This window comes from Epinephelus fuscoguttatus, linkage group LG16, assembly GCF_011397635.1.
Source record: "Epinephelus fuscoguttatus linkage group LG16, E.fuscoguttatus.final_Chr_v1".
Lineage (NCBI taxonomy): Eukaryota > Metazoa > Chordata > Actinopteri > Perciformes > Serranidae > Epinephelus > Epinephelus fuscoguttatus.
The window spans coordinates 40,467,622-40,495,599 of NC_064767.1; the positions used below are offsets into that span (position 1 = coordinate 40,467,622).

Consider the following 27,978-nt stretch of genomic DNA (forward strand, 5'->3'; position numbering starts at 1 on the left):
AGGAAAACTCTTACTTTGAAAGGAAATATCTCACTTCCTGTTGGATTTAGGTCATGGGTGCGAGCGCGTGATTTGTAGGTCTTGAGATGAACAAGGCTGTTTTGGTTTGATCTTCCTACGACGTTCCTACTGGCTGCAGCGGCCATTTTTGTGTTTCTAGGTAGCGCTAGAGAGCCCATTTTGGCACTTTTCAGATTAAGTTTGTCATTATAAAAAAAATGTCACCAGTCCTGACATGTGTGCCAATTTTGGTGAGTTTTTGAGCATGTTCAGGAGGTCAAATTCCAGTTTAAAGTGGCGGCGGATGAAACAAAGAATAATAATAAACACACCAAAAACAATAGGGTCCTCGCCCTTCAGCTGAGGTCCCTAATAATAATAATAATAAACCGCTACTAACCGCTAATAATAAACCCTTTGGGGTTAGAACCCTAATAAACCAATACAATCTTAGAAGGGTTCTACCCCTTCGGGGTTAGAACCCTAATAATAATAATAATAAACCGGTACAATCGTAGTTATAATAATAATAATAATAATAATAAACCTCTACAATCTTAGAAGGGTTGTACCCCTTCAGGGTTAGAACCCTAATAATAATAATAATAATAATAAACCGCTACAATCTTAGAAGGGTTCTACCCCTTCGGGGTTAGAACCCTAATAATAATAAACCAGTACAATCTTAGAGGGGTTCTACCCCTTCGGGGTTAGAACCTTAATAATAATAATAATAAACCGGTACAATCTTAGAAGGGTTCTACCCCTTCGGGGTTAGAACCCTAATAATAATAATAATAGTAAACCTCTACAATCTTAGAAGGGTTCTACCCCTTCAGGGTTAGAACCCTAATAATAATAAACCTCTACAATCTTAGAAGGGTTGTACCCCTTCGGGGTTAGAACCCTAATAATAATAATAATAATAATAAACCGGTACAATCTTAGAAGGGTTGTACCCCTTCGGGGTTAGAACCCTAATAATAATAAACCGGTACAATCTTAGAAGGGTTCTACCCCTTCGGGGTTAGAACCCTAATGATAATAATAATAATAAACTGGTACAATCTTAGAAGGGTCACCAAGGTCACCAAAATTTGGCATGCCCTTCCAGCCACGCCCTTTGACCGACAGACATGCAGAGCACAACTTTTGATCAGCATGGTCTCTGGATGATCTGTAGCCAATTTAAAGTCGATCGGGCATAATGCCTAGGAGTTCGTTCAAATGTAAGTTGTGGAAATCGCCGTAACGAAAAAATTCAAAAAAAAAATGGCCGACTTCCTGTTGGGATTTTACCATGACATTAAGAGACTTTTTTGTGCATCTTGGTATGATACATGTGTGTACCACATTTCGTTTGTCTACAACAAACTAACCTCAATGGGGAGGGTATTTTGAAAATTTGTAGGGGGCGCTATTTCGGTATTTCCCGCCGACCATGTGCAACCGCCCAAAAATCATCGTTGCTTGGGCCCTAATAATAAATAGCGCGAATAATCATTCGAAAAACAATAGAGACCTCGCAGTTCGAGATCTGCTCGGGCCCTAATAAACAGCGCGATTACAATAGGGTCCTACGCAGACAACTTCGTCGTCGCTCGGGCCCTAATAATAAACAGCCCGATTACAATAGGGTCCTCACAGACGACTTTGTCGTCGCTCGGGCCCTAATGACAATTTGAAGTTTGGAGTTATGTGTTTGAATTGTTTTTTGAGCAACAGTGTCTATCTGCCTCGAAGCTGCCTGATTCCAGCTCTGTAATTTGTCAAGTGTAATATTGCCAGTTATAAACTGTATATTTTTAGGCAACATTCTTGTACAGTTGCTTATGTTTAGACATAATTTAACATTTGAGAACTTTGACTTACTTTATTATTTAAAAAAGAGGTCTATGGACATGATGATAGCCCTTAAAACAAGAACTGAAAAAAGGTATCAGGTATCACGTAACACATAGGTTTAAAACGGGCAGGTCACAGGTTTCTGGCCTCAGGTCTCAGATTCACAGAAACCAGCAGAGGCTGGAACACATAGGCATAAGGAGAAAGGCAACTTTGACAAACTGGCGAGGAGTGGTAAATGGGCCGCTTATAAGCTGCAGGACTGTGGAAGTGGAAACTGGCGTGTACATAGGTGGGGGCTTCTGGTGGTTGGATAAAAAACAATGGCAATAAAGTCACTGACATTGTGACACCATGTGTGTCCTTCAATCGTTCCAGGGTTGGAAATGAACTTTTTTGTCCACCTGCCACTGTGGCTGGTGGATTCCAAAATCTACCTGCCACTCTTAAGGTTATCATTGTCTTTTTGGCTGGTAAGTGAAACAAATCTAGCCACCACTTTCAATTCACCAGCATTTGGCTGGATGCTGGTGCTAATTTCCAACACTGAATCCTTCTGATCTTATAAATAAAATCAAGCAATGCACTTTAGACATGCAGATGCTGAAGATGCAAAGAGAATCCAGATAAATAGCAACAAACCTATAGCACCGGCTAAGGCCTACAACCTCTTGTGCCACAAATGGTTTAGCCAACAAAAAATACACAACAGAAGACTTAGTTTGTTGTGTTCGTAGTAAAGTGTGTGCTGCATTGCTAATGTAAAGAATAACCCTTACAAAACTAACATTGTACAGTCATGCACATTAAATGAAGGTGCCTTGATGTACTTTCACTTTAGTAGGTACACAGCTCCTGTGCTTTTCTGCTGATTCAACAAGTCGGCTAGATTTTCACAGTTTCCAGGAGTGCAAATCATTGAGAGTATGCAGTACTGTATGTGAGAGACCCTGACAATAAGTTTGCAGATGACACAGATGAGAAATCTCAGAACATTACAGTAAAACTTCTCATCACTGAGTCTTCTCTGGATCAATCAACAGTCTATGTGCAAAACTGCCAGGTTACTAGGGCAACAAAATTCATAATTTCCTCTAAGTTCCCAAGTGCAACCCCAACTATGGACACTTGGACACTGCCACCCTCTAGTATTCCATGCCTTGTCTGTCCATCTTACGTCCTGTTTACAACAGTATTCACTCCAGCCACATTCTTCAGTCTGTAATTATTAGTTTCATAGTGGGAGGAACTTTTGATGTGACAAATACAAAAAACTATGGACCAGATAGTATAATAACACAGCTGTACAAAGAATTTACTAACTCAAAAATGGAGATTTGAATTTATTGTATAAGTAATCAGGGTTCTGTTGGCTGCAGAATTGTTATTTCAGATGTAAGAGGTATCTCACCAACCTTTTATTTCTCACAGGCTAAAAACTGTTCCATCCTTTTTTCCCCCAGATCCTTAAATTAGTTCTTCTTAACATCACATGATCTGTGTCCTTTATAATCCCATCATACAGTTGTCCCAAGGAACAGAGATATCACTAATAGTAGCTGACCTCCATTTGTCCAGAAATACACGGTTGCTCAATTAGCCTACAAGAGAAGTTCATCTGGCTTGTCTGACAGAATTAAGTGACTTATGTAAACCTTATAGAAATGTTTATGAGTTAATTGTGAATGTTACAGAAAGCATGATCTGAAATGTGCTGCCTCCTCATTATTCATGTAGCTCATAACAGATGCATAAGTGCATATGACATAGAAAGTCTGACAAGGCTGCTGGTTAAATGAATAATCATTTCCAACACTCTCTATTTGATTAGTACAAAAGCAGATACACAATTTTAGGGTCCATGTATTGATAATTCACTTCTTCCCAGACGTTGGGAAGGCGGGGACCCTGGTGTGTCCAATCAGAAGACTCCAACCACAATCCTGCTGACTCCAGAGAGGAAGTTCCACAGTTTTGGCTATGCAGCACGTGACTTCTACCATGACCTGGACCCCAGCGAGTCCAAACACTGGCTCTATCTGGAAAAATTCAAAATGAAGCTCCACACCACTGCAGTAAGTATACAAACATTCTGTCTACACACAGTGAATAAATGCGTAGCAGTTCTCCAGGTTACTCTTCTTGCAAGCATAGCAAATATAGCAAGCAGGAAGACAAGCATGCATTATGTATTATGATGCAGTATGGTGAGCCTTAACTAATAGTGCGGCACACTGCTGTCTTTTCTATTTCTTGTCACATAGAAGGCATTTCTGCCAGGGGCTCTTGGCTCAGGGTCCTTTATTGCCCATAATTCTCTGTAGGATATGATATGGATGATGGCGTTACCATCAGCAGTATGCCTCTTGTGTCTGATGTGGTGTTTTAATAGATACATAGATACTTCACTAGCAAGGACCACACCACAACAATATGTGGTTTATATGTTTAATTGTAATTCAGGAGGTGTTAATTGTTGAGGACTGGTGAATGGATGTAAGTGGGGGGATGAAGGCGGAATAGGGATGTTGTCTGTTAGGTTGATCTGAGAGAATGTACTGGAGATCAAACAGAGGGAGACTCAGTGTGTGTCTGCTGATTACAGGCCCCCAAAAGAGTCTGATTAAAGTGAGCTGAGTTGGGCATGGGCTTGACGGAGATTGTTAAGATTGTTGTGGATGTAAGCGCAAAATGCCAGAGTTGACCAGCGGCCAAGGACCTGGATTGTCACCAGAATCAAGTTGCCATTTTTACTGTTTCGGTGAGAAAGAGTGGGTGTTGAGGTGATGCTTTGGCTGCATACTAGAGCTGATGTATTTGGTCAGTGGCTCGTATGGGCTGAGATAGGAATCAAAGCAGAAAATGTAAATAGGAACCGAAACTCCCAGTTGGTCTGTTTTGCTCCTTTGGAGCGTGAATATGAGGAAGTCAGAAGTGTGGATGGTGATGTCACATAGATTGGGATGATGAGAAGGATTATACGGAGATGAAGTTGGGGCAAATTCGGAGCACCTTAGGAAGCCTAAGAAAGCCAGCAGAAATGTGGATTCTAGTAGGTCTGAGTTAAAATAATTGATTCATCTGATTAAATTGATCTTTACTTTAATATTACTGTTGCCTATTTAGTAATAAAATATTCAGTTGTATTCCTGTTGTGAATGTATTCTTTTTAAAAAAATAATTCCTTGTAAATGTTACACTATTGGTTCTCTGAGAATCTCTTTCACATGCTAGCAAAAATTGGTATTATAACTGAAAAATCTCCAATCGATATCGGATCGAATTAGGAAATCAGTGGCGATACCCGGCCCTAGATTCTAGGGTTAAGTCGACCGTAGGGGATATATAGCCTGGGAATGAATACAGAGGCTGTGAAGGTCAGAGGTGAGTGGCAGGCATCTAGCTGTGAGAGTGGGTTCCTGTTTATGCAAGCCTTTGATCAGCATTGTGACATGAGGATGAGAGATAGAGGGACAATGGCGGCCTGTGATTAGTTTGATAATGATGTTGATTGGTAGGTAGGTGGAGGACTGGATTTTTTTGATTGGAATGAGCGCGGTGATAAAATTGTATATGGACATGACATTCAGAAAGGTAAATTAGGACTGGTAAGTGGCGTGATATGCGTTGAAGCCATTCAAGACAGTTAAGTAGGCTGAGAGAGTGCTTGGGGCCAGACTATTGAGGACGGCTTCTTGTAAAGCGTTTGAGAGGTTTCTTAGCTTTGGAGCTAGTTGGATATCGTGGCTGAAAACAGTGGGACTGGTATGGGATGTCTGATTTTGTGGCCAAGTGTCTCAATTTCTTGAATGACAAATTAGACAGTGAATCAGCAATGCTGTTATGCTAACCAGGAATATGGGCTACCCTGAGAATGAATTGGTGTTGAGCTGAGCTTAATGTGAGCCTGCGCATGAACTGCATGATGGCTGGAGAACAAGATTGACCTTTGGTTAGGATCTCTATGACTTCAGTGTTGTTGGAATGTGTTAGTATTGACTTTGTAGACCATTCATGCCCCCAGAGAATGGCAGCTATGACAATGGGATATAGCTTATGAAGCGCGGATGAGTGGGTTAGTCATACTTCTACTGTTATTATACACACTAAAGTTTACTCCAGGGTGCTGGAAAGGAGGCTCCAACCGATTGTTGAACCTCAGATTCAGGAGGAGTAATGTGGATTCCGTCCAGGCCGTGGAACGGTGTACCAGCTCTTTACCCTTGCAAGGCTGCTGGAGGGGGCATGGGAGTTTGCCTACCCAGAAAACGGATGGATGGATGGAGGAACTCAATGGAGGTGCTATTTCCTGAGATTCTATCTTCAGAGAGAGGGACACCAAGGTCTGAGTAAGCTTGCGTGGTGCCTGTGGTGAGGAGGTGAGGGTGGTGCAATGACGTTGAGGAAATCTTCAAGAAGATGGAAAATGTAAGGGAGTCTGTAGTTGTTAGTCAGGATCCAGCAGAGGGCTTCTAAAAGCTGAGTGGAAGATCCAGGGACTGCTTCTACAGCCGAAGGTAAGATGCACAGAAAAGTAATAAGTTCCCTTCCAGCACCCCGAAAAGTACCAGTAGTCTGGATGAATTGGCAAGACTTTTAATGTGCTTGTGATGTCTGCTTTAGAAAGCCAGGCTCCATGGCCTGCCTAATGGATGAGGGGGATGGCATGGTAGATTGTTGCATAGTGCATAGAGAAATCTAGACTGGGGATGATGCTGTTGATGCTTGGAATGTGTGAGCCATGTGGGGAAGACAGGTGTATTATTAGTCTGTCTTTCCAGGAGTATTTTTGGGTGGCAACTAGGGCTGGGCGATATGGAAAAAAAATTCATATGTTGGTATTTTCAGGATGAATGGCGATACACAATATATACATCCCGGTATTTTCTACTAAGTGGGCTACATGTTCAGATGCATGTTGATCCACGGCTAAAGTCCTCTGTTATTTTTGCTGCATGTGTTTTTCCACAGCAGGGCAAGTAAAAGTTTACCTGTTGGAGGTGGGCATCGGTGTTTGCAGAGGTGCAGTAAGAGCCTGTTGTCTGCAGCTCCTCATCAACATCTCATTGTGGCTGTTTCTGCTTTTACTCTTCCTCCCTCCCATATTATTAGACTTGTCTTAATTGAAGAAAAGCCGCAAACAAAGTTCTGCTAATTCAGTGATAAACATATTTTAATTCCTCTAGAGTCATAAAAATAAAAGTCCATTGTTATTTTGTTATGTAAAAACTAGGGGTGTAAATCACCAGTTCCATCACTATATGATATTAAACTGATTCTTTTGACAACAATATGATATTTTCCGATATCACAAAGTCTGCCACAATACGACTTCGATCCGATATGATTCAGGGGTCTGCGGTCAATATTAGGAGATATTAATTGCCCATTTAACACTGTGACAGAGGACGCTGCCACCCCCGTTTTTTTTTTTTTTTTGGCCATATTTTCGGTGAGCACACTCGGGCCGCATTTTCCTGACCGAAGACGACCCAAGTCCAAGGCGTGAAGCACAGTCTGTTCTCGAGAAATCTGTTAAGTTAACATATTAACTTCATATAAAATTATCCCCTGGGAAATCTGCAGGTCGGCGGCACGGTGGTGTGGTGGTTAGCACTCTTGCCTCACAGCAAGAGGGTTGCCGGTTCAATCCCGGGTGTGGGAGCCCTTCTGTGCGGAGTTTGCATGTTCTCCCCATGTCAGCGTGGGTTCAGCGTGGGTTCTCTGCGGGCACTCCGGCTTCCTCCCACAGTCCAAAGACATGCAGATTGGGGACTAGGTGAATTGGTAACTCTAAATTGTCCATAGGTGTGAATGTGAGTGGCAACCTGTCCAGGGTGTACCCTGCCTCTCGCCCGATGTCAGCTGGGATAGGCTCCAGCCCCCCCGCGACCCTCAAGAGGATGAAGCGGTTAGAAGATGAATGAATGAATGAAGGAATGAAATCTGCAGGTCACAGCAGCAGTAATCAAAAGAACCTAGTACAAAGAAGACTGTACAACTTTAATTAAAAGCTTTGTCCTGATTAAACGGCAAGTCTCTTTTACCAGCCTGCTGTAGCTACGCATTTTGACAACTAAACGCCTGTCTTAATTAGAGCCCCTGTTTGGTAGCCAAGCAATTCGATTATAGAAGTTCTTTGGATGTATAAAACTGGGGTGCTGGTTACCCACTTAAGCTAACATTAGTTAGCTGTTTAAATTGTGCAAACAAATATAAATGGTTTAAGTTCTGTCAGTATGGAGATGCTACACATCGATAGCCCAGTTAGATTCTCCACACTTCAGCTGTTAAGATCATTTTACTGAAACCATGAGCACCAAAGAAGACCATAACTCATTCAGATTTACCGCCATGATGAAAGAACAAGTGGTGACTCTACCTCTGAAGTGTGTCAGAATATGTGTCCATTCCTTGATTACTCAGTAAATTATTCATATTCCCTTAGTCTGTTAGAGTCCACTGTTTAAAAGAATCAATAACATTTTTCATGAGAATAAATGCAAGTCATGAATATTGTTTTCACAAGATAAAGTGGTGTTGTGTCGGTATGCTGGGTGCCATAATCCTTGCATGCTCTAAAATGAGTGTCATAACTCTCTCTCTGTCTCTGATGCGCTGTCTGTTGAAGCTAGATCAAATGAATGATTGATGATTAATGTTAGTCGAAGCCTAATTTTTATACACGTAATATTTATACTGATTTTAATAAACAACTTAATCATGTTTTCCTTTTTTGCTGAGAAACAGTTTTGTTTGAAAGGAATTAAAGGCCTGTCCTATATAGACCCCTGTCCCAAATATAAGCCTGTTAAGTTCAGTGATTTAAGTAAATAATAGTCTGGGCTACTAATTTAGGTTTTACGGGTAGTGCAAAAACAAACAGGCCCTTTTACATTGCCTTTCAAGGTGGGAATCGTACTGTTATGCTGCTTCACCATCCTGTATAAAGGATAAGACCACAGAATGGGAGGACAGAGTTGTCTCGCCTTTGAGTCACCACAGGAGGTAGTAAGAGTGTTGAAATGATGTCTGTATAAATCGGACAGCCAGCAGGACAGGACCAGGTGTGACGTTCTGATGACGTGTAATGCATGCGATCCATTGCAAGAGGTTTAATAAGAAGCTGTTAGCAGTTAGTGGTTAGCTAGAAGAAGAGGAACAACAGCCCTGAATGTCAGCAAAGTGGAAAAACGCTGAGGTATGGGAGCTCCTTACAGGGTTTTCCCTGGCCTTTTCGAGACCAAGGTGCCAAAGGCCTGTGGTGGGGGGCATTTTGACAGCTGTACTTTTAGATACAGTCCCCCCCTCTATTAAATATGAGAGGAGGCCCCCACATGCTTGAGCTTGACACTGCTAACTTGTATAATCAGAACAGACATGTCCTGTGATTTTCAGCCTTCTATGATTATATTTACCCTTTACAGCAGGCACATCCTGACAGCTGAGAATATTACTGTCAGGTATTGTCCGCCCTCTATTAAATATGAAAGGAGGCTATATTTTGATTAAGATCTAACTTAAATAATATTTTGGGAATAATAATATATTTTGTGTATTATTGTAGTCTAGAGCATTTCATGATATATTTCTAGACTATGCAAGTCTAAGAGTGCCTAGACCTAGGCCATTTCATTTCATTTTTGACATTTACAAAGCTCTCCAAATGCCTTTTGACATAGCTGTGGAAATCAATCGCAATGTCACTTTTATGCTATAGATATTTTTTTCTGAGCCGGTTATATTCTCTTCTCACTTGCTGGCGTCTGGTCCACTTTCTCCTCCCTGACCCCTCTTTCTATTGTAGCAATAAAGATTAAAGAAAATATGTGGAAAGTAAAATTTTGAAATAGAATTAGGAATAGTAGTAGTGAAATTACTGTGGAAATTAACCTCAAAGTCACTTTTATGCTATAGGTATTTTCTCTCAGCCAGTTATAATCTCTCCTCACCTGTGAAGACCCTGCATGATCATTCTTGCTGGCCTCTGGTCCACTGTCTCCTCCCTGACCCTGCTCTTTCTATTGTGGCAATAAAGATTGAAAAAATATGTGCAAAGCAATAGTGTCCACAAGTTCTGTGTGGAAATTAAGGAGGAGTGGGTTTATTCCTAGCATGAAACTAGCTAGCAAGTGATTTAACATAGGTAACAATAACATAAGTATTCTTGTTAACTAGCTTAACTTGATATATTGGCATCTATTAATTATCATCATTTAGCTAACATTATCTACATGCAACGGCATTACTCAACTTACAAGGTTTGTTTGGAAGAAACTGTGCAAGATTTTTTGCTTCTTGCTGGCTGGTTTGCTGAACATAGTTAACACACAGCAGCACTGCCCAGCAGCACACGTCTCGTTTGTGCGATCGATTCAGATCACAATACGACAGCATGTATGCCGCCTGGCGCCGCCTCACGGTGAATGCATGAATGTTGGCAACTCTGCTTCGCCTTTCAAACAGGGCAGAGCTCCGTGGGAAACAGTAGGAGAAACACAGCCCGAGGGGGAACCGGGATCTGACACAACACCGGAGGGAGAAGCAGGTCCGGGGAGCTGTGTGGCAGACAAAAGAACAAGCACGTCGCACCGAATGTGCGCCAAGGTCGCGCACCTCCATGATTTTTAAGCTTTTTGCAAGCCATGCTAGTGTCACTCAGTTCAAAATGGATGAGGGAAGACTAGCTGAAATGCATCTCTTCATCTACAGCCCGCACTGGCTTCACAAGCTGGCTGTGTTCCCCAGTCAGATATCTCGCTAACAGGCGGACAGACCATCTTCTTTTACAAAGCTTTTGTCTGGTCATAAGCCATAAACATAACAATTCCTCCTCCTCTGCAATCCATACTTTTTGATTATAAAACCCTGTCCTTACCCTCGCAGAGGATGAGATCAGCTGTCATAAAACAGGAACAGTAAGTGATTGTTATTGACATGTCATTGTTGTTGTTTATAAAGCACTGCAGACGCTTACATTTTATGTCACACTCAAGGCCAACACTGTTATGTTACGTCGCTATACCTTCACGCCTCTTTTGCTGTCACAATGCAGGCATGCTGTTTATAAGGGACGTTGTAGCTGCTCTACAGTGTGATCGCTGTAATAAAAGCACTACTGTCAAACACAAGTACTAACTGAAGAGTTAAAAAGTAAGTAAGTTTACTCTTAAAGAATGGATTTGCATGCAAGTCTGTAAATTGCATTAAGCTGTGCAAAATGGTTGTAATTTTAAATTAGTTAAAAAATATGTGTTGCACTTTGCCAGAATTTACAGAGGAGGCTTAGTCCTGCAGAGGTGCAGTTAGTTCAGTCTTCACCACCCAGCAAAGTCATCCACCAGGCCTCTGTATTCCTCCCTCTGTTGTCCACTCACATCCCACAGAAGCAGTCATCAGAAAACGTCTGCAGGTGGGATGACTCCATGTTGAAGGAGTCAGAAGAAGTCAGAAGTGAAAGACTAAACAGGAAGAGGGAGAGCAAGGTCCCCTGGGGGGCCCTACTGTTTTCTTATCATTGAGGCCTGCTGGTCAGTAATCTGTTATCCAGGAAACAAGTGGTGTTTTCACTTGCATGGCCCTGAGCGTATCTTCCAGCAGCAGAGGCTGGATGGTGTTTAAAGCTCTGGTGAAGTCAAACAACATGATCCTCACTGTACCCCCAGCCTTGTCCAGGTAGAGATGAACCAGGGGTCTTAGGTGGGAGTATCAGTCTCTCAAGGGTCTTCATCACGGGGGGATGTCAGGGCTGGAGGTCTGTAGTAAGACCTTGAGGTGCCTCCTCTTGAGTATCTGGAGCAAGTATGACGTTTACCACAGTGAGAGGAGATTTTCCAGTCTGAGGCTCAGGCTGAATATGTGCTTATGCTCACGCTGTCAGGGCCCTTAGCCTCTGCCAAGGGAGGTATGATGCTGTGATGATTGGGGGAGTGAGGGGTAGATGGTGTGTGTGGGTGGTGTGTAAAGCAAGATTTATGGTTGTGTGTAGACCCTACGCACGTAGCCTACGCACGTCGCCTGCACCGTTTCGAGCATTTTTACTTTTGCGGTGGTCTGTCTATGTCACTCTGTAGTTACACCTCCAAAACACTAGTCTTAATATAACATGCTAACGTTATTAGCACAAGCCTATGGCATTTTACATTGTGTAGATTAGCCTAGCGGCCAGCGATCTTTCCCTCCTCTCATATAAAGTCAGGGACAACAGCAACATTTAACAAAGGTAACGGCACACAATTTGGCTCCATTATAACTCACAAGATTCACAGATAAAACAACTAGCCTATACTAAACACGTATTCAAAGAAATACAAAATGCTTACGTTAATAGCGCAAGCCTATGGCATTTTACATTGTATAAATTAGCCTAGCAGATGAGCAGAGATTTCCTCTTCTCACGTGACACCTGGATGAATCCCGAAGTATAAATCCCTGAAGGATAATTTGCACACATGACCTATAATGCTATTTTAGTGCAGGCTTTACTGTCTTTACAATTTCTTATTTCTTATCTGTGAAATACAAGTAAACAAAAGCTTTGTTTCCACTGAGGGAAATGGTGTAAGTATACATTAACAGACAGGTGGTCTGGGTCACCGCGATGCGTATTTACAATTCTGGGGAGATACACATCAGGCTACGGCGTAGGTTACGATGTAGGCTCTACATCGTAGACTCTATGTCGACGTGGAGCTTACGCCGTAGCTATGGCATTGATTCAACGCAGAAGTATAAATGAACTTTAAGGAGCAGGGTGAGCTGAGCAGCATGGGGGTCAGGGGTTTGGTGAGAGGGGGCCCATGTGTTGAATCATTTGAAAAACAGCTCATTTCTTATCTGACCACAATCAACATTTTATAATAACTCGCAGCATAGTTTAAAGGCTCAAGCAAGTCCAGCTTCTCTGCTGCTAACGCTGCTGCCGGGATACATTCGCTATAGACTATTCGCTTTAGATTTCTTACATATAACTCCTTTAAATGAAAATAGTAATGATGTTAGGAGAATAACAGGCCAATCTAAAGCCCCACTTTCAGCCCCAGCTTGCTGCCTTGTTTTCAACCCAAAATAGTAGCTTATTCCTCCCTTTATTACCATTAATAAACACGCTATGTTTTATTTGGACTTAATCTCAAAAACACCATCCTGCTGCCACACGCACTTACTGGGTAATGTTTCTTCTTCCTCAGCCCAGTTAAGGTGTGGGGTCCCTCAAGGCTCTGTCCTTTGCCCTCTTCTGTTTTCCATATACATAATACCTCTCGGCCAAGTTATCCAGACTCATGATGTGCTTTACCATTTCTATGCAGATGATACTCACCTGTACATGCTGTTAAAAACCACAGATTCTAGCAGTCTATCTAATCTCTCATCTCTCAAACTCAACATTCAAAATTCAACAATGAGAAATCGGAAGTCATTCTGTTCGATCCCCCAAATTTAATCAGCTCCGCTGGTGCTAATCTGGGAGAGCTGTCAAAGAATATTAAGCAGGCTGCTAGGAATCTAGGTGTGATTTTTGATGCCAAACTTGACTTGATAATCAAGTCAAAAGTGTTGTTCAGTCTTGTTTCTTTCAGGTCAAGATGATTGTAAAAATTAGGTCATTTTTATCACTCATGGACCCAAAAAAAGTTGTTCATGCTTTTATTTATTCGCGACTTGATTACTGCAATGCACTTTATTCAGGTATTAGTCAGCGGTCTCTCCATCGTCTCCAGTTGGTCCAAAATGCTGCAGCCTGACTCATTACTGGGACAAAGAGGCATGAGCACATCACCCCTGTGTTTGCCTCCCTACACTGGCTCCATTAGTTCTCGAATTGATTTTAAAATTGTATTACTCACTTTTAAGGCCTTAAACAGTCTAGCTCCGAAATATATTACAGACTTATTGACACAGTAAGTGTCCTCCCCACCACTGAGATCCGTGAATGGAGCCCTGTTGGTCATTCCCAGGTTGCAGTTTGTGACAAAGGGAGATCGTGCTTTTGCTGGTAGAGCCCCCACACTCTGAAATGCTCTGCCTATTGAACTAAGGCACACTAAGTCCCTTGCCTCTTTTAAATCTCATCTTTAAACGTTTCTCTTTGTAAAAGCTTTTGGGAATGTTTGACTGCTTTTATTTTATACTGTTTTAATTAGTTTGTTTGTAATCTGTTTTTTTTTTTTTTTTTTTTGCTTGCCGCTATCCATGTGTGTCTTTTAGTCACCTGCCATGTCTGTTTTTACCTTATTTAGTTTTATCTCTTCTTGTTAAGCACTTTGTAACATTGTTCAGAAAAGTGCGATATAAATTACGTTTATTATTATTATATTATTATTATAGAGCATCAAATGTTGATTAATCCACCACTGAAAACCGTGCCTAATAAAAGAACTCATTTGAGCAACATTTGTTAAAAACTACAGTGACCAGCTGTTTTAGGAAATGACTGAGGCTATGTATTTGTGAACTTTTTTTAAAGATTTACATCTTCAGTAGGCTTCGAGCTGTGTGTCACAGACAAGGGAGGGAAGTCCGAAAGTACTGAGAGACACAGTAACAAATGGATAGTTTAGTCACTGGATCACTGAAATCATTTGGGATCATCCTCTTGTGACCATGAATATTTTAAGGCAGTCTGACTGCTGGCTTTGAAACAACTGTCGGATAGATGATTTAACTGATGACAACTGACTGACTAAAGTCAACAGGCCCTGCCACTAGGACAAACAAACTGAGCAATGTCACATATCATCACTTTATTAGACCCACATAGAAGATAGCTGAAAATGCAATTGCAGACCCCATATCCCATCTTCTTTTTTGTAATTAAAATTTTTTATTACATTTCTAACATGAAAATCATTTAAAAAGTAACACAACAATCAAAAACAAAAACAAACAGGCAGGGAGTCTAGCAAATATTGTCAGGCATTAGGCTAATAAATGAAAGGCAGCTATTTAGTCACAGGGGTAAGCCAATCATTTGTGTAATGTTTGATTTACAAGTGTACTATACTGCATTATCAATGTCTTTACATGATCAGATTGTTCTGTCCAGACATACAGTACAGGCCAAAAGTTTGGACACACCTTCTCATTCAATGCGTTTTCTTTATTTTCATGACTATTTACATCGTAGATTCTCACTGAAGGCATCAAAACTATGAATGAACACATGTGGAGTTATATACTTAACAAAAAAAGGTGAAATAACTGAAAACATGTTTTATATTCTAGTTTCTTCAAAATAGGCACCCTTTGCTCTGATTACTGCTTTGCACACTCTTGGTATTCTCTCGATGAGCTTCAAGAGGTAGTCACCTGAAATGGTTTTCCAACAGTCTTGAAGGAGTTCCCAGAGGTGTTTAGCTCTTGTTGGCACCTTTGCCTTCACTCTGCAGTCCAGCTCACCCCAAACCATCGACCGACCCAGGAAAGGAAGACTAAGAGTCACCTCTGCTTCTGAGGATAAGTTCATCCGAGTCACCAGCCTCAGAAATCACAAGTTAACAGCAGCTCAGATCAGAGACCAGATGAATGCCACACAGAGTTCTAGCAGCAGACCCATCTCTAGAACAACTGTTAAGAGGAGACTGCGTGAATCAGGCCTTCATGGTCAAATAGCTGCTAGGAAACCACTGCTAAGGAGAGGCAACAAGCAGAAGAGATTTGTTTGGGCCAAGAAACACAAGGAATGGACATTAGACCAGTGGAAATCTGTGCTTTGGTCTGATGAGTCCAAATTTGAGATCTTTAGTTCCAACCGTCGTGTCTTTGTGAGACGCAGAAAAGGTGAACGGATGGATTCCACATGCCTGGTTCCCACTGTGAAGCATGGAGGAGGAGGTGTGATGGTGTGGGGGTGTTTTGCTGGTGACACTGTTGGGGATTTATTCAAAATTGAAGGCACACTGAACCAGCATGGCTACAACAGCATCCTGCAGCGACATGCCATCCCATCCGGTTTGCGTTTAGTTGTACGATCATTTATTTTTCAACAAGACAATGACCCCAAATACACCTCCAGGCTGTGTAAGGGCTATTTGACCAAGAAGGAGAGTGATGGAGTGCTGCAGCAGATGACCTGGCCTCCACAGTCACCAGACCTGAACCCAATCGAGATGGTTTGGGGTGAGCTGGACTGCAGAGTGAAGGCAAAGGGGCCAACAAGAGCTAAACACCTCTGGGAACTCCTTCAAGACTGTTGGAAAACCATTTCAGGTGACTACCTCTTGAAGCTCATGGAGAGAATGCCAAGAGTGTGCAAAGCAGTAATCAGAGCAAAGGGTGGCTATTTTGAAGAAACTAGAATATAAAACATGTTTTCAGTTATTTCACATTTTTTTGTTAAGTATATAACTCCACATGTGTTCATTCATAGTTTTGATGCCTTCAGTGAAAATCTACAATGTAAATAGTCATGAAAATAAAGAAAACGCATTGAATGAGAAGGTGTGTCCAAACTTTTGGCCTGTACTGTATATCTGCTGAAACTATCCCATTGTTCATTAACTATATCATTTTTCCAATTAAATCTTCTGAGCATCTTTTCACACGCAGTTGTTTACATCATTTGAATTATCCACACATTCATTGTACGTGTCTGAGGCTCCTTCCAAAACCTTAGAACCATCCAAGCACAGGTTATAAGGCCAGTTTTCAATATTCTAAATACAAATTTATTTAAAACTATAGTGCGTAACTTCTGTCGCCCCCCAGCGGATAATGCGTTATTACAACAAATAAGCCGGCACTTCTATGTACACACAGTAACACTCGCTTCACACCGTGTACACAATGCTACACAACTCTACACAACGTGGCGAACACCAGGCTGCTAACAATACATTACGTTCATAGCACCATTTCCAAGAAAATAATAAAGTCCTAGGTCCACTACATGTAACAGCAGCACATACTACTCATAATATAATTCTAAACCAAGTCACTTACTTATTCAACAGCAGCAAGGCAACATCCGTGTCTGCCCTCAGCCCAATTTCTTCCTTCAGGGCTCTCCACCGAGGAAAAACGACACCAACACAAATCCTTGTTTGCCTTCTCCGTCGGTCACTTTCCTTCTTTGCTAATAGACCTTCAGCCGAATGTCCAGGCTTTTTCTTTGTGGTAAGATCCACTTCTGAACCGTGTCTCAGCCGCTTCTTTGGTTTCTCCGCCATGTTGCTTTCTCTTTCTACCTGCGCCAAAGAGCATGGATACCAAGAGGCGAAGCTCAATAGAACGCCCCATAGCAACAAATTCCCCCATGGTTTCGTCCTACCCCCGCCATTTTGTGCCGTCAGCAGACCGCAGCAGACCCGCTTGCATACAAAAACACACAGACAAACTTAAGTATATCGCTATTAATTATGCTTACAATGCTACTCACCTCATGATAGCTTGGTCACAGCTGCTTTTTCCACATTTTTGTAAAGCAAAATATAGACTTTAAAAAAACACAAAACGAGGAAAAACGGCCGAGATGGCATCTCTACATATTACATCCACTTATGAGAAGATTAACTTAATTACTCCTTCAAAATCACCCCATAAGCCAATCTACCAAAAAAAAATAATAACAATAAAAAAAAAAAATCAATATTTTAATTAGAAACACATTAATGGCGACATCACATAGTCAGGAATAAAAATTTATTTACTGTTTGTACAGTAAGGGGACAGTAATAATAATAATAATAATAATAATAATAATAATAATATATAAGCTATTTTAATATGATATATTTTAATGCTAAAGCAGTAATCAGTTCTGATATAAATGGTCCAAGAGGCCATATATAGGCCTATATATACATATATACATATATCTTCCCACGAAAACTGGCATATTAAATTGATATTAAAACACTTTAAAACGTACACCTCTGTCGGGATCCTTCGGGAAACGGTGGAAGGCCAGGTGCGGGGTGTTCCACTGATAGTTGTTGCAGTTAACTGCACTACACTGTTTTCTTTTACTTTTTTTCTCCTCTCTCCTTGACATCTTGCATGTTGTCTGGGCTCAACAGTCCAAGCTCAACAGTCCAAAATGGCTTTAGCGCCTCTAGTGGCTGTTGGCAGAAATTCAACGGAGCTTCGCCTCTTGGTATCCATGCTCTTTGCCTGCGCTCTACCTTTTGCTATGAGACTCTCCGCTCTTCCTCCCCCTGCCCTTCATTTCCTGTGCGCCAGCGTGGGAATGTCGCTGGTCGACACGCAAACTAAAAATGATATATAGGCTACTGAAAAATACCGCGAGATGTTAGAGGAGCCAATCGGCTTAATCAGCATTGTGTCATCTCTTCTAGTAGTGGCTTGGGTGAAACGGACATTTACGGACATGTAGAAGTTACGCACTATGGGTCTCATTCATGAAACGTGAGCAGAAGGAATTTGTGTGTACACTGTTCACAGACGGAAATTTACATGCGTGTCCGCATTCATCAATATTTTAGTAGCTCCGATCTTTTCGTGGCTACTAACAAAATCTACTCCTGCTCCTGACCACTCGTAGTGCTTGTGTAAATGTAGTAAAGCACAGAAATATTGCTTGTCACTATTGGAAATTACAATTTTAATTTGTATTGTGCTCTGTTATGTACACAATACACAGATGCCTTTGAAACACGTAATCTAAACATGACAAAATATTAAAAATATAACACATTTAGTTAAATTAGTTGGCAGTTAGCAGGTTTAAGATCCAGATTAGGTTCATGATTGTGAATTATCTATGTAAATCGACTCAATAGATTACACGTTCTTTCTACATGTTGAATGATTATAATAAAAATATCCGTAAGGACAGCCGGATCACAGCCTCTTCGGCCTTCGGCCGTTCCCACTTCATTCAAAACCCCACAAATGAATCTTTTGTTTGTTTGGTGAGCGCTGTATTTTTTGTGTGTGCCTATATACCATAAGGTGAACGCAGTTATCGTTTCATCTCGTTCCGACATCTGGGGACTACACGATCTTTACTTCATAAAAAAGATCGATACATGTTCAGCTAATCGGCGGGAGTTCGTAGCTCATAACCCCGCAAGAGTCCTGTGATCGGGGTCGTAATTCGGCACTTGTTCCGTCTGAGCGTAATGATCTGTTCCGCCTGAGCGTTATTCGCTGGGTCGGTGGTGAAGTGGCGCACATGAGTCGTGCTACGGACGGACGGACGGACGGACAGCTACGTATCTTAAACAGGTAATACATCTGGCTACATCTTTCCCACATCAAATATCCGTGATCACCTACACCCGCGTGCATAAAAGCGCACACAATTCCGTGTCCTCTCACCGCGGATGCTGTGATTTGATGGCCTGGTACTCATTGTAGCCCACTTAGATGTCGGGGCGGAAATCAGTTTCTGTGAGACTTTTTTGATTCGCCTTACAGCCTATTATGCGTTTCTTTGCCTCCAGTTTCATATCAAACCATTTACGCTTCACCTCTGACATGGTTCTTTGTACCACAGAGACAACATTAACAGCATCTGTTACTCCCTCCAGGCCTTCGCTTTGTCTGTCCCTGTCACACCACTACTAACTGAAGAAAATAAAATGTTTTTTCATAAGTCCACTTCACCCAAAATTATTTCGATCTCCGCTTCGGAAAAGTTATTTTTTTTCTTTCTCTCTCGTTCTTTCTTTGCGCCATGACTGACTGGATGCATCTACACCTCCTTATATGGTGGTCATTGGCTATTCATGGGCGGGGATTTATACTAGGCTAATTGCTGATTACCGGGAGCGTGCTGTCACTTTACGATGGATTGGCAATTATGATCATACACACATGTTTACGATCAAATCCGAGTTTCCCGCGGCGTTCCTGAATCCGGAGTAGGTTTTTAGTAGAGTAGGCTTTAAGTTCGGCACTACAGTTTTGTCACCTAAGAGCTTTGGTCTTGGCAAACTGGGTAGTTCACATTCTAACTATTTACCAATACAATCCAGAATGTTCACAGGGGAGAAAGACATTCCCATAATGCATGCATATATGTGCCACTTTATTTTTTTGCATTTCCAATATAGATCCTCTTTGAGTAGGCCTGCTCTTTTCAGCCTCATTGGAGTGTGATAATATGTGAATTATTTTACATTGAATAAATTTGCCTCTGGCTTCTCTGATATATTCCCTAGTATTGGAAAGAATCCCCTCCCATGTTTTTTCATCCAATTTACAACACAGGGCTCTCTCCCATATCATCCTTAGATTGCCACAACCATTGTTTTTTATCCAAGGACATACCACTGCAATGCTTTGTAGAACATTGTTGGCAGCTGTATGTAGCACTCTATTACAATTTTACCTTGATGGATGGGAACTTTCCTCTTAATACAGTCATATCCCCTCTTCTTATGATGAATGAGTCTATGTAGCCTACTGTTCTTTTGTAGTGTTTTGTTTGTTTGTCCTTCATTCAACTCTATGTTGTCTTCTCCCTGCATTCAGAATCTGTCCATTGACACCGACCTCCACGCAGCCAATGGGAAGCGTGTGAAAGCTCTGGATATCTTTGCATATGCACTGGCCTTCTTCAAAGAGCAAGCACTTAAGGTAACATACTTTTGTCAGCACCCATGCATCTTCTGGTGTATTACATACACAGTGCATTTTTAATTTTGTTTATTTTATATGAACTTGGGCTCAAGCCAGCATGTATCTTGAAGCCAGTGTTCACTTTGTTACAGTTACTTATTTTAAATATACCTGTATTAAAAAATGCCTAATCTGACTAGTCTAGGTGGTACTTAATGACTTAATGAATAGTTCAGGGTAGAGTTCTCAATTTCAACCCGAGCCCGAGCCTGACCCGAATAAGCCCAACGGGTTGGGTCGGTTTGGGCTGACTAATTAAGTTAATTGGGACGGGCTGAGTCGGGCTCGGACAGCGGAGAGAGAGAGAGAGTGAGAGAGAGAAAAAAAGTGTGTCTGTCAGAGAAGCACTCTGTGTGAGGGTGTGACAGCAGCACTAACACACAATGCTGCTGTCCATGGTTCTCACTTCTGAGCAGCCTGTGAGGAAGAAAATATGCATGTCTGTTAAGATTATTCTAAATCCATTCATTATTCAGTGTTGTTGTTGATATTTGAAGGTAATAGTTACCGTTTTTGATAAAGTGTTCGAGTTGAAGTATCATCTGCTGTGTGTGTGTAAGGGGGATGATAATAGGGCTATAATAATTAAGCAAGAAGAATATGAGAGTTATAAAAATAAAGAATGCTGAATTCTGTTCTAACGAAAAAAAAATAATACTAAAACAAGATATGCTGCTGTGAAGTGTGAGTGAAATTCAGTCAGTCAGTCAGCGTTCAGGTGCAGGAAAAGTGTTGAGAGCGGCTGCGGCTCATTAAATGCAGCGGCGCAGTGCTACATGATGCGCAATGGTTGCTCTCCCTCACACTGACGTTGAAGCCTGTCTGTCTGGTAATATCATTTTGGGACATGAATGATTGGTTGTCTTTAAGTGATTAAAGATACTGTATTTGAGCCAGGGAAGCCAGACTGTTGAGGCACACAGGGGGAGCATCATTTTTCCCCCTTCCATTTAAAAAAACAAAACAAAAAAAAAAACAAACTTGGGTTCAGTCGGGCTCGGACCCAGTGATGTATGTGATGATGTCGGGCCTGGCCGGTTTCGGGCTTCAAGTCCCTAGGGTCATTTCGGTTTCGGGTTGAATTTTTGGGCCTGTTGAGAACTCTAGTTCAGGGAACGTCTGATGTACTGAAAGTAGCAAAGGACCTGACCCAGTAATTCTTGTTTATGAATTTTAGAACATTTTAGCCCATTGTTCTGAAGCTACAGTGTGACACCAACCCTGCCATGACTTTTGACCAGTTGGTTCTGTTTCAATTTTTCCAGGAGCTGAGTGATCAGACAGGCGGTGAGTTTGACAACAATGATGTGAGATGGGTGATCACTGTTCCTGCCATTTGGAAAATGCCTGCAAAGCAGTTCATGAGGGAAGCTGCCTATAAGGTAGGCTGAGAAGCTTCACTGACATTTGTACACTTGACATGTGTTTCCGGTCTTGTACCCCTTGTCTGTTTGCAAATGTCTGATTCTTGAAGAAAATTGTATCCATATACCGAGAATGGCTGAAGACAGAATCTAACATGATTGTAAGCTTAAGTGGTGTTTAACACCAAGCAACAATTCTCTGGCTCCTCTCTCTTTCTCAAACAGTGAAAACAGTGCAGCTTCATTGGACTTCAAAAGGAGTTCAAGAACATGAAGTCTGTCATTCTGAAACAAGCCTCATTCCTCACCAGCAGCTATTAGAACACTGAATGACAGCTGCTCTGAAGCTAATGTTTTGTATTTGTCTGTGACCTTTATGACACATTCTTGGCTCTTGACTACATGGTTGTGTCACTCGCCACAACTATACTATTATACATGGTTACCAGTTACTTTTACATGAATTAATATGTCAATGAGATGATATGAATACTGCATGAGATCCCAAATCATGTTCTTAAACTATTATTTAATGAAATGAACAAGAAATGCATAAAGATATGAGACTTATTCCAGATAATATTAAATGTGAAAATTGGATCAGGCAATCCTAGCCAATGAGTCCCACTTTGCCAACATGTCCCAGTATGCATCATGCATGAAAGCCGCAATGTGTAGGAATTTCTCCCATCTAACGCTGAAATCATATATTGCATTCAAACAGATAGCGCACTCTAGCGCCTCACTGTTTCAAACAGTAGCCGCTGTGTACCAAAAAGCTATGATAACACTGATGAAACCATGTCATCCGATACTTCATAGAGTATTCATTCAGGCTCCTACACAGACGTGCGACGCAAGTTGACAAACCCCCTAATCATCATGCTGGCTGTGTTTACAATGTAGGACTGTTGGGGCAGGTTTAAATCTAAACAAACCAATCACGTCTTGTCTTTTGACAACTGACAAGTGCCTCAACCTCACACACCTCATCCCTCTCCTCACATCACTGCGCCGCTGACAGCTGTTAGTCACTGTTAGTGGCGCCACTACTACCCTGGCACTACTACAGCTGCCGAACAAAGAAAAGAAGCCAGCACTCACAAATGTCCTTTTGGTAAATTTAATAAACCAACTTGGGTGGCATTGCCAGAAACACAGATGTTTCGACAGAAAGTCTTCTTCAGTGTGTGACACACTGAAGAAGACTGGCTTCTTTTCTTTGTTCTGCTGCTTTTGGCCGTGCACCTGTTGAGTGGATTTATTTTGAGAGTGCTTGCTTCTTTTCTACCTGATTTTACTACTACAGCTGCCACCAGCAAATTTCCTTACTCCTTTAGCAGCTCTCTCCACCTGGGAAAGGCTAACCCGATGTTGACCCTTGTTTTTCGAATTCACCAGTCATGTTGCCTTTTTGATTCCCTTTTGCACTTTCTTGGGTTTCCCCTGACCACAAAACTGAAAACCAGATTGATCATATATGTATCAGTAAGAAGTTCAGGAGATCCCTCCAAGATGTCAGGGTGAAAAGAGGAGCTGATGCAGCCACAGACCACCACCTTCTAATAGGGACACTATGTTTAAAAATCAAGAAATTCACAAACTCGGCAAGAAAAGTCAGCACCAGATACAATGTCAGCCTTCTCCAGGGTCAGAACATCAGAGAGAAATTCCAAATCACCCTCTTAAACCGGTTCTACCCCCTGAGCCAACTGGAAGAAGAACACCAACCTGTGGACCAACGATGGCAGAACATGAAGAGGGCTTGGATAGAGGCATGTGAGGACGCATGCGGGAGAAGGACAAGGCAACACAAGGAGTGGATCACAGGAGAAGCTCTACAGAAAATACAAATGTGCAAACAGGCCAAAGACACTCTCAACAATAGCCGCACAAGAACTGCAAAAACAAAAGCACAAGATTACACAATGGCAGACAAACTGGTTAAAAAGAACATCAAGAAAAGATAAAACCTCAATACCCCTCTCTTCTGTCTTTTTCCCCCCTTCTTTTTAAGATTCCCCCTTCTTTTTAAGATTCTCATATACATACACACACATATATATACGAGATATATATATATATATATATATATTATATAGATATAACAGTATGCAGTATAAACATAATTTTAAGATGTACATGTGTATAAAAAGTTAATATGGAAATGACCCCAGAGAATACATATGTAAATAAATAAATAAACTGCAAAAAACAATAACAAGAAAGTGCAGATGAAATTAGGCTATTATGTGTATCTTTACATACCCATACTATGCACTCACTTATATTAGTACACATTTGCTTTCGCATACATACATACATACATTCCTGCATACATATTTGTATTGATATTTAAGGGCGGGGGGAGGAGATGAATAACAGTTTACTTTAATTGAACAACTACAACTACTACTACTTTAATCAACCTAACCCTGCTTGAATTGGGAGATCCGTAATTAAAGTCTTTTCTATATCCTTCCATCTTGCATTATACTCCTGATTACATAAATTTAATAAAGTCTTGATCTGTGTTGAGTAAAAGTAATTTCTCAGATGTGGGACAGCCAGTGTTGCCAGATCTCGCGAGACAAATAAGCAACCAGGCCTGTGAAAACAAGCCCAAAACAAGCGACTTTTTCTACAGAGCCCCCGAAGGTTCCGGTGAGTGAAAATTAAATAAATTGTGTGCACGGTTTTACAGTCCGTGGGGACGGATTTTAAACTGTGGGTACAGATTGTCAATTTACATCCATGTGGACAGATAAGTAAACTGTGCGCAGTTTTGCAAAATTGTATCCATGGTACACAGTTTATTTATTTTTCTCCCCCCTGAGCTTCAGGACAATGACCACAAGAGGGAGTTAAACCACCTTTTAACATTATTTAACATTAGAAAACAGATAGGATATCAAATATAGACTGATGTACCAAGTACATTATATACACAGTAAACCTCTGATAATTAAAATTTGCACACACAAATCAATATCATCCTGAATTCACAAATTCTTTATTTATTATTGCTTTTTATACACTCATCTAACTTTTTTCTTTTAGTTACAGGACTGACGTTTTCCTAACCAGAAAAAAAAAACACATTACCCTGCTCTGCCTCTGATTGGCTAGTACTCGTTGCCATCAGGGTCAGAGCCAATTAGAAGCAGGATGCGGGTGGGAAAAAACTCTGCTGTCTCATGTGTGTATGGGGAAAGGGGAGGGACAGAGGGAACAGGCAAGACAAACTATCCTACATTTAAATAACATATTAAAAATATCTGTGACAACTTATTATGGAGCTGAGAACAAGCCCAAATAAGCAACTACGCTTTAGAAACAAGCCCAAAAAAAAAATGCGACCCGCAACTACCAATATTTGTAAGCGAATTTACAGAAAAACAAGCCCAAAGTTGCTTATAATAAGCGGACTTGGCAACACTGAGGACAGCCATTCCACCTTCTTTTTTTGGGAGTTTTAAATCTTACTCTCGGTTTTTTCCCTTGCCAGATAAATCTCGAGAGAATTTTGTCCCACTCATTAAATTGCTGAGGTTAATTTCAACAGGGAGAGCTTGAAACAGAAACAGGATTCTAGGGAGGATATTGATAAAAAAGCATTTCATTAACAACCTAGCAACCCAAGCAGAAGAAGCAGCAGCTCAGCACAACATGAAGGAGCTTTACGACACCACACGGAAATTGGCTGGCAAACACAAAAGCCCGGACAGGCCAATACTAGACAGAGATGGAAAAACTCTCACAAAGCAAGAAGACCAGCTGAAGAGGTGGGCCAACAAGCCCACCAAACAAGAAATAAAAAAGGCCATTCAAAACTGAAAAACAATAAAACAGGCCCGATGGAATACCCCCAGAAGCCATCAAAGCAGACCCAGAAATGGCAACTACACTACTCCACCAACTTTTTGGACACATCTAGGGTGAAAAAAGGGTGCCAAGCGACTGGAAAGAGGGCTACCTGGTGAAACTCCCCAAAAAAGGAAACCTGAAAGATTGTAACAACTACAGGGGCATCATGCTTACATCTGTGCCAGGTAAGATATTAAGCAGGATCATCCTGGAAAGACTCTCAAAGGAACTGGATAATTCAGAGAGCAACAAGCAGGTTTCCGTCAAGACAGATCGTGCACAGACCACATTGCCACTCTCCGCATCATTATAGAACAGACCCCGGAATGGAACACATCTCTCAACCTCACATTCATCGACTTCCATAAAGCATGTGACAGTCTAGACAGAGACTTTATGGAGACTCATGGCACATTTTGGCATCCTGAAGAAAGTCATAACCAACACCCAGCAGCTCTATCTACAGTCATCCTGTAGAGTAATACACAACGGAAACCTCACAGACAGCTTTACAGTAGAGACAGGAGTCCAGCAGGGCTGCCTTCTGTCTCCTTTTCTCTTCCTTTTGGCAGTCGACTGGATTATGAAGGCAACTACAGCCGAACAAATCCTGGGCATTCAGTGGACGATGTGGTCCCAATTAGAAGATCTGGACTTTGCCGATGACATAGTCCTCCTGTCACACACAGAAACACAAATGCAGACCAAAATCACGAAACTTGCCACAATTGCAGCCACCACAGGACTTCACATTAACAAAACAAAAACCAAGGTGATGACCATAAACCACAAAATAGACGATGCCATAAAACTGGATGGAGAGGCACTAGAAGAGGTGGACACATATACATACCTGGGAAGCGTTGTCAGGAAGGATGAAGGCAGTGACAAAGACATACAAGCAAGAATAGGGATGGCAAGAACAGCCTTTTTAATACTGAAGCCAGTATGGAACACAAACCACATCTCCACAAAAACTAAACTCTGCATCTTCAACTCCAACATTAAACCAGTCTTACTCTATGAGGCAGAAAAATGGAGAACTACAAAAGCATCATCAAACAAGCTCCAAACATTCATTAACAGATGCTTACGACACATCCTAGGAATTTACTGGCCTAACACCATCGCAAACAAAGAGCTCTGGAAAACCACACAACACGAACAAATTGAAACCCAAGTCAAACGCAGGAAATGGGGCTGGATCGGGCACACCTTGAGAAAACCATTCTCCAACACGACCAGACAGGCCTTAACCTGGAACCCACAGGGGAAAAGAAAGCCAGGAAGACAAAGAAACAGCTGGAAAAGGTCTGTCGAGGCAGAACTCAAGGAAACAAGAACATCCTGGAAGGAAGCAGACAAGATCGCCCAACACCAAACTAGCTGGAGGAAGTTCATGAATGACCTATGCTCCCCAAAGAGCAAAAGGGTTTAAGCCAAGTTTGCACTTTCTTGGCGACAAGGATTCCGTCTCACGTGATGCTGCATGTGCATGATCCTGCATTATGCTCAAAGAGTGGGACTTTGTTATGCTGCAGTAGTGCCGGGGTAGTAGCGAAGCGTCTCTTGTTTATTGTTTGTTTATTCGGATCCCCATTAGTCTTCATGGAAATGAAGACTATTCTTCCTGAGGTCCACATTAGATCAAACAAAGACAATTACAACATTATAGCATTTACACAAAGAATTACATCATTCATCCTAAATATATTAACATGATTATAGAAATTTACATAAAGTAATACAATGTAAATGTTTTAACATGATCAAAAGGAATAACATAAAGTCACTCCAGGTAAATATTTAACATGATTATAGAAGAGTCACATGATTATAGAAGAGTTCTAACATGATTTTAAAATCCAATCCAATCCAATCCATCTTTATTTATAAAGCACAGTTTAAATAAACTCAAGGTTTCCAAAGTGCTGTACATTAAGAAAAATAAACAATAAAATAAACAATAAAATAGACATTAAAACAGAAAACATAATAAAAAAGGGTAAAACCTGTGCACATAAAATAAACAATCTAGGTGGTGTTAAAAGCCAAGGAAAAGAGGTGCGTTTTAAGAAGAGATTTAAAAGTGGCCACGGAAGAGGACTGCCTGATGTGCAGCGGCAGTTCATTCCAAAGCTTAGGGGCGGCAGTAGCAAACGCTCGGTCCCCTCTGAGCTTCCGCCTTGTTTTGGGAACCCTCAGGAGCAGCTGGTCAGCTGACCTGAGGGATCGAGTAGGTGCGTAAGGGTGCAGAAGCTCAGAGAGGTACACTGGAGCAAGGCCATTTTGGGCTTTAAAAGCAAATAAAAGAATT

The 27,978-nt window shown here is 41.4% G+C and overlaps 1 protein-coding gene across 3 annotated transcripts in view; it reads left to right on the forward strand.

The window, feature by feature from the left end:
* hspa12a (heat shock protein 12A) overlaps window positions 1–27,978 on the forward strand; it is a 251,759-nt gene that overhangs the window by 133,964 nt on the left and 89,817 nt on the right. For all 3 annotated transcript variants that reach the window (XM_049601196.1, XM_049601199.1, XM_049601197.1), the window contains exons 4-6: window positions 3,734–3,920; window positions 20,284–20,388; window positions 21,696–21,812. In XM_049601196.1, coding sequence (XP_049457153.1) covers window positions 3,734–3,920; window positions 20,284–20,388; window positions 21,696–21,812 — 409 coding nt within the window. The remainder of the gene's footprint in view (window positions 1–3,733; window positions 3,921–20,283; window positions 20,389–21,695; window positions 21,813–27,978) is intronic.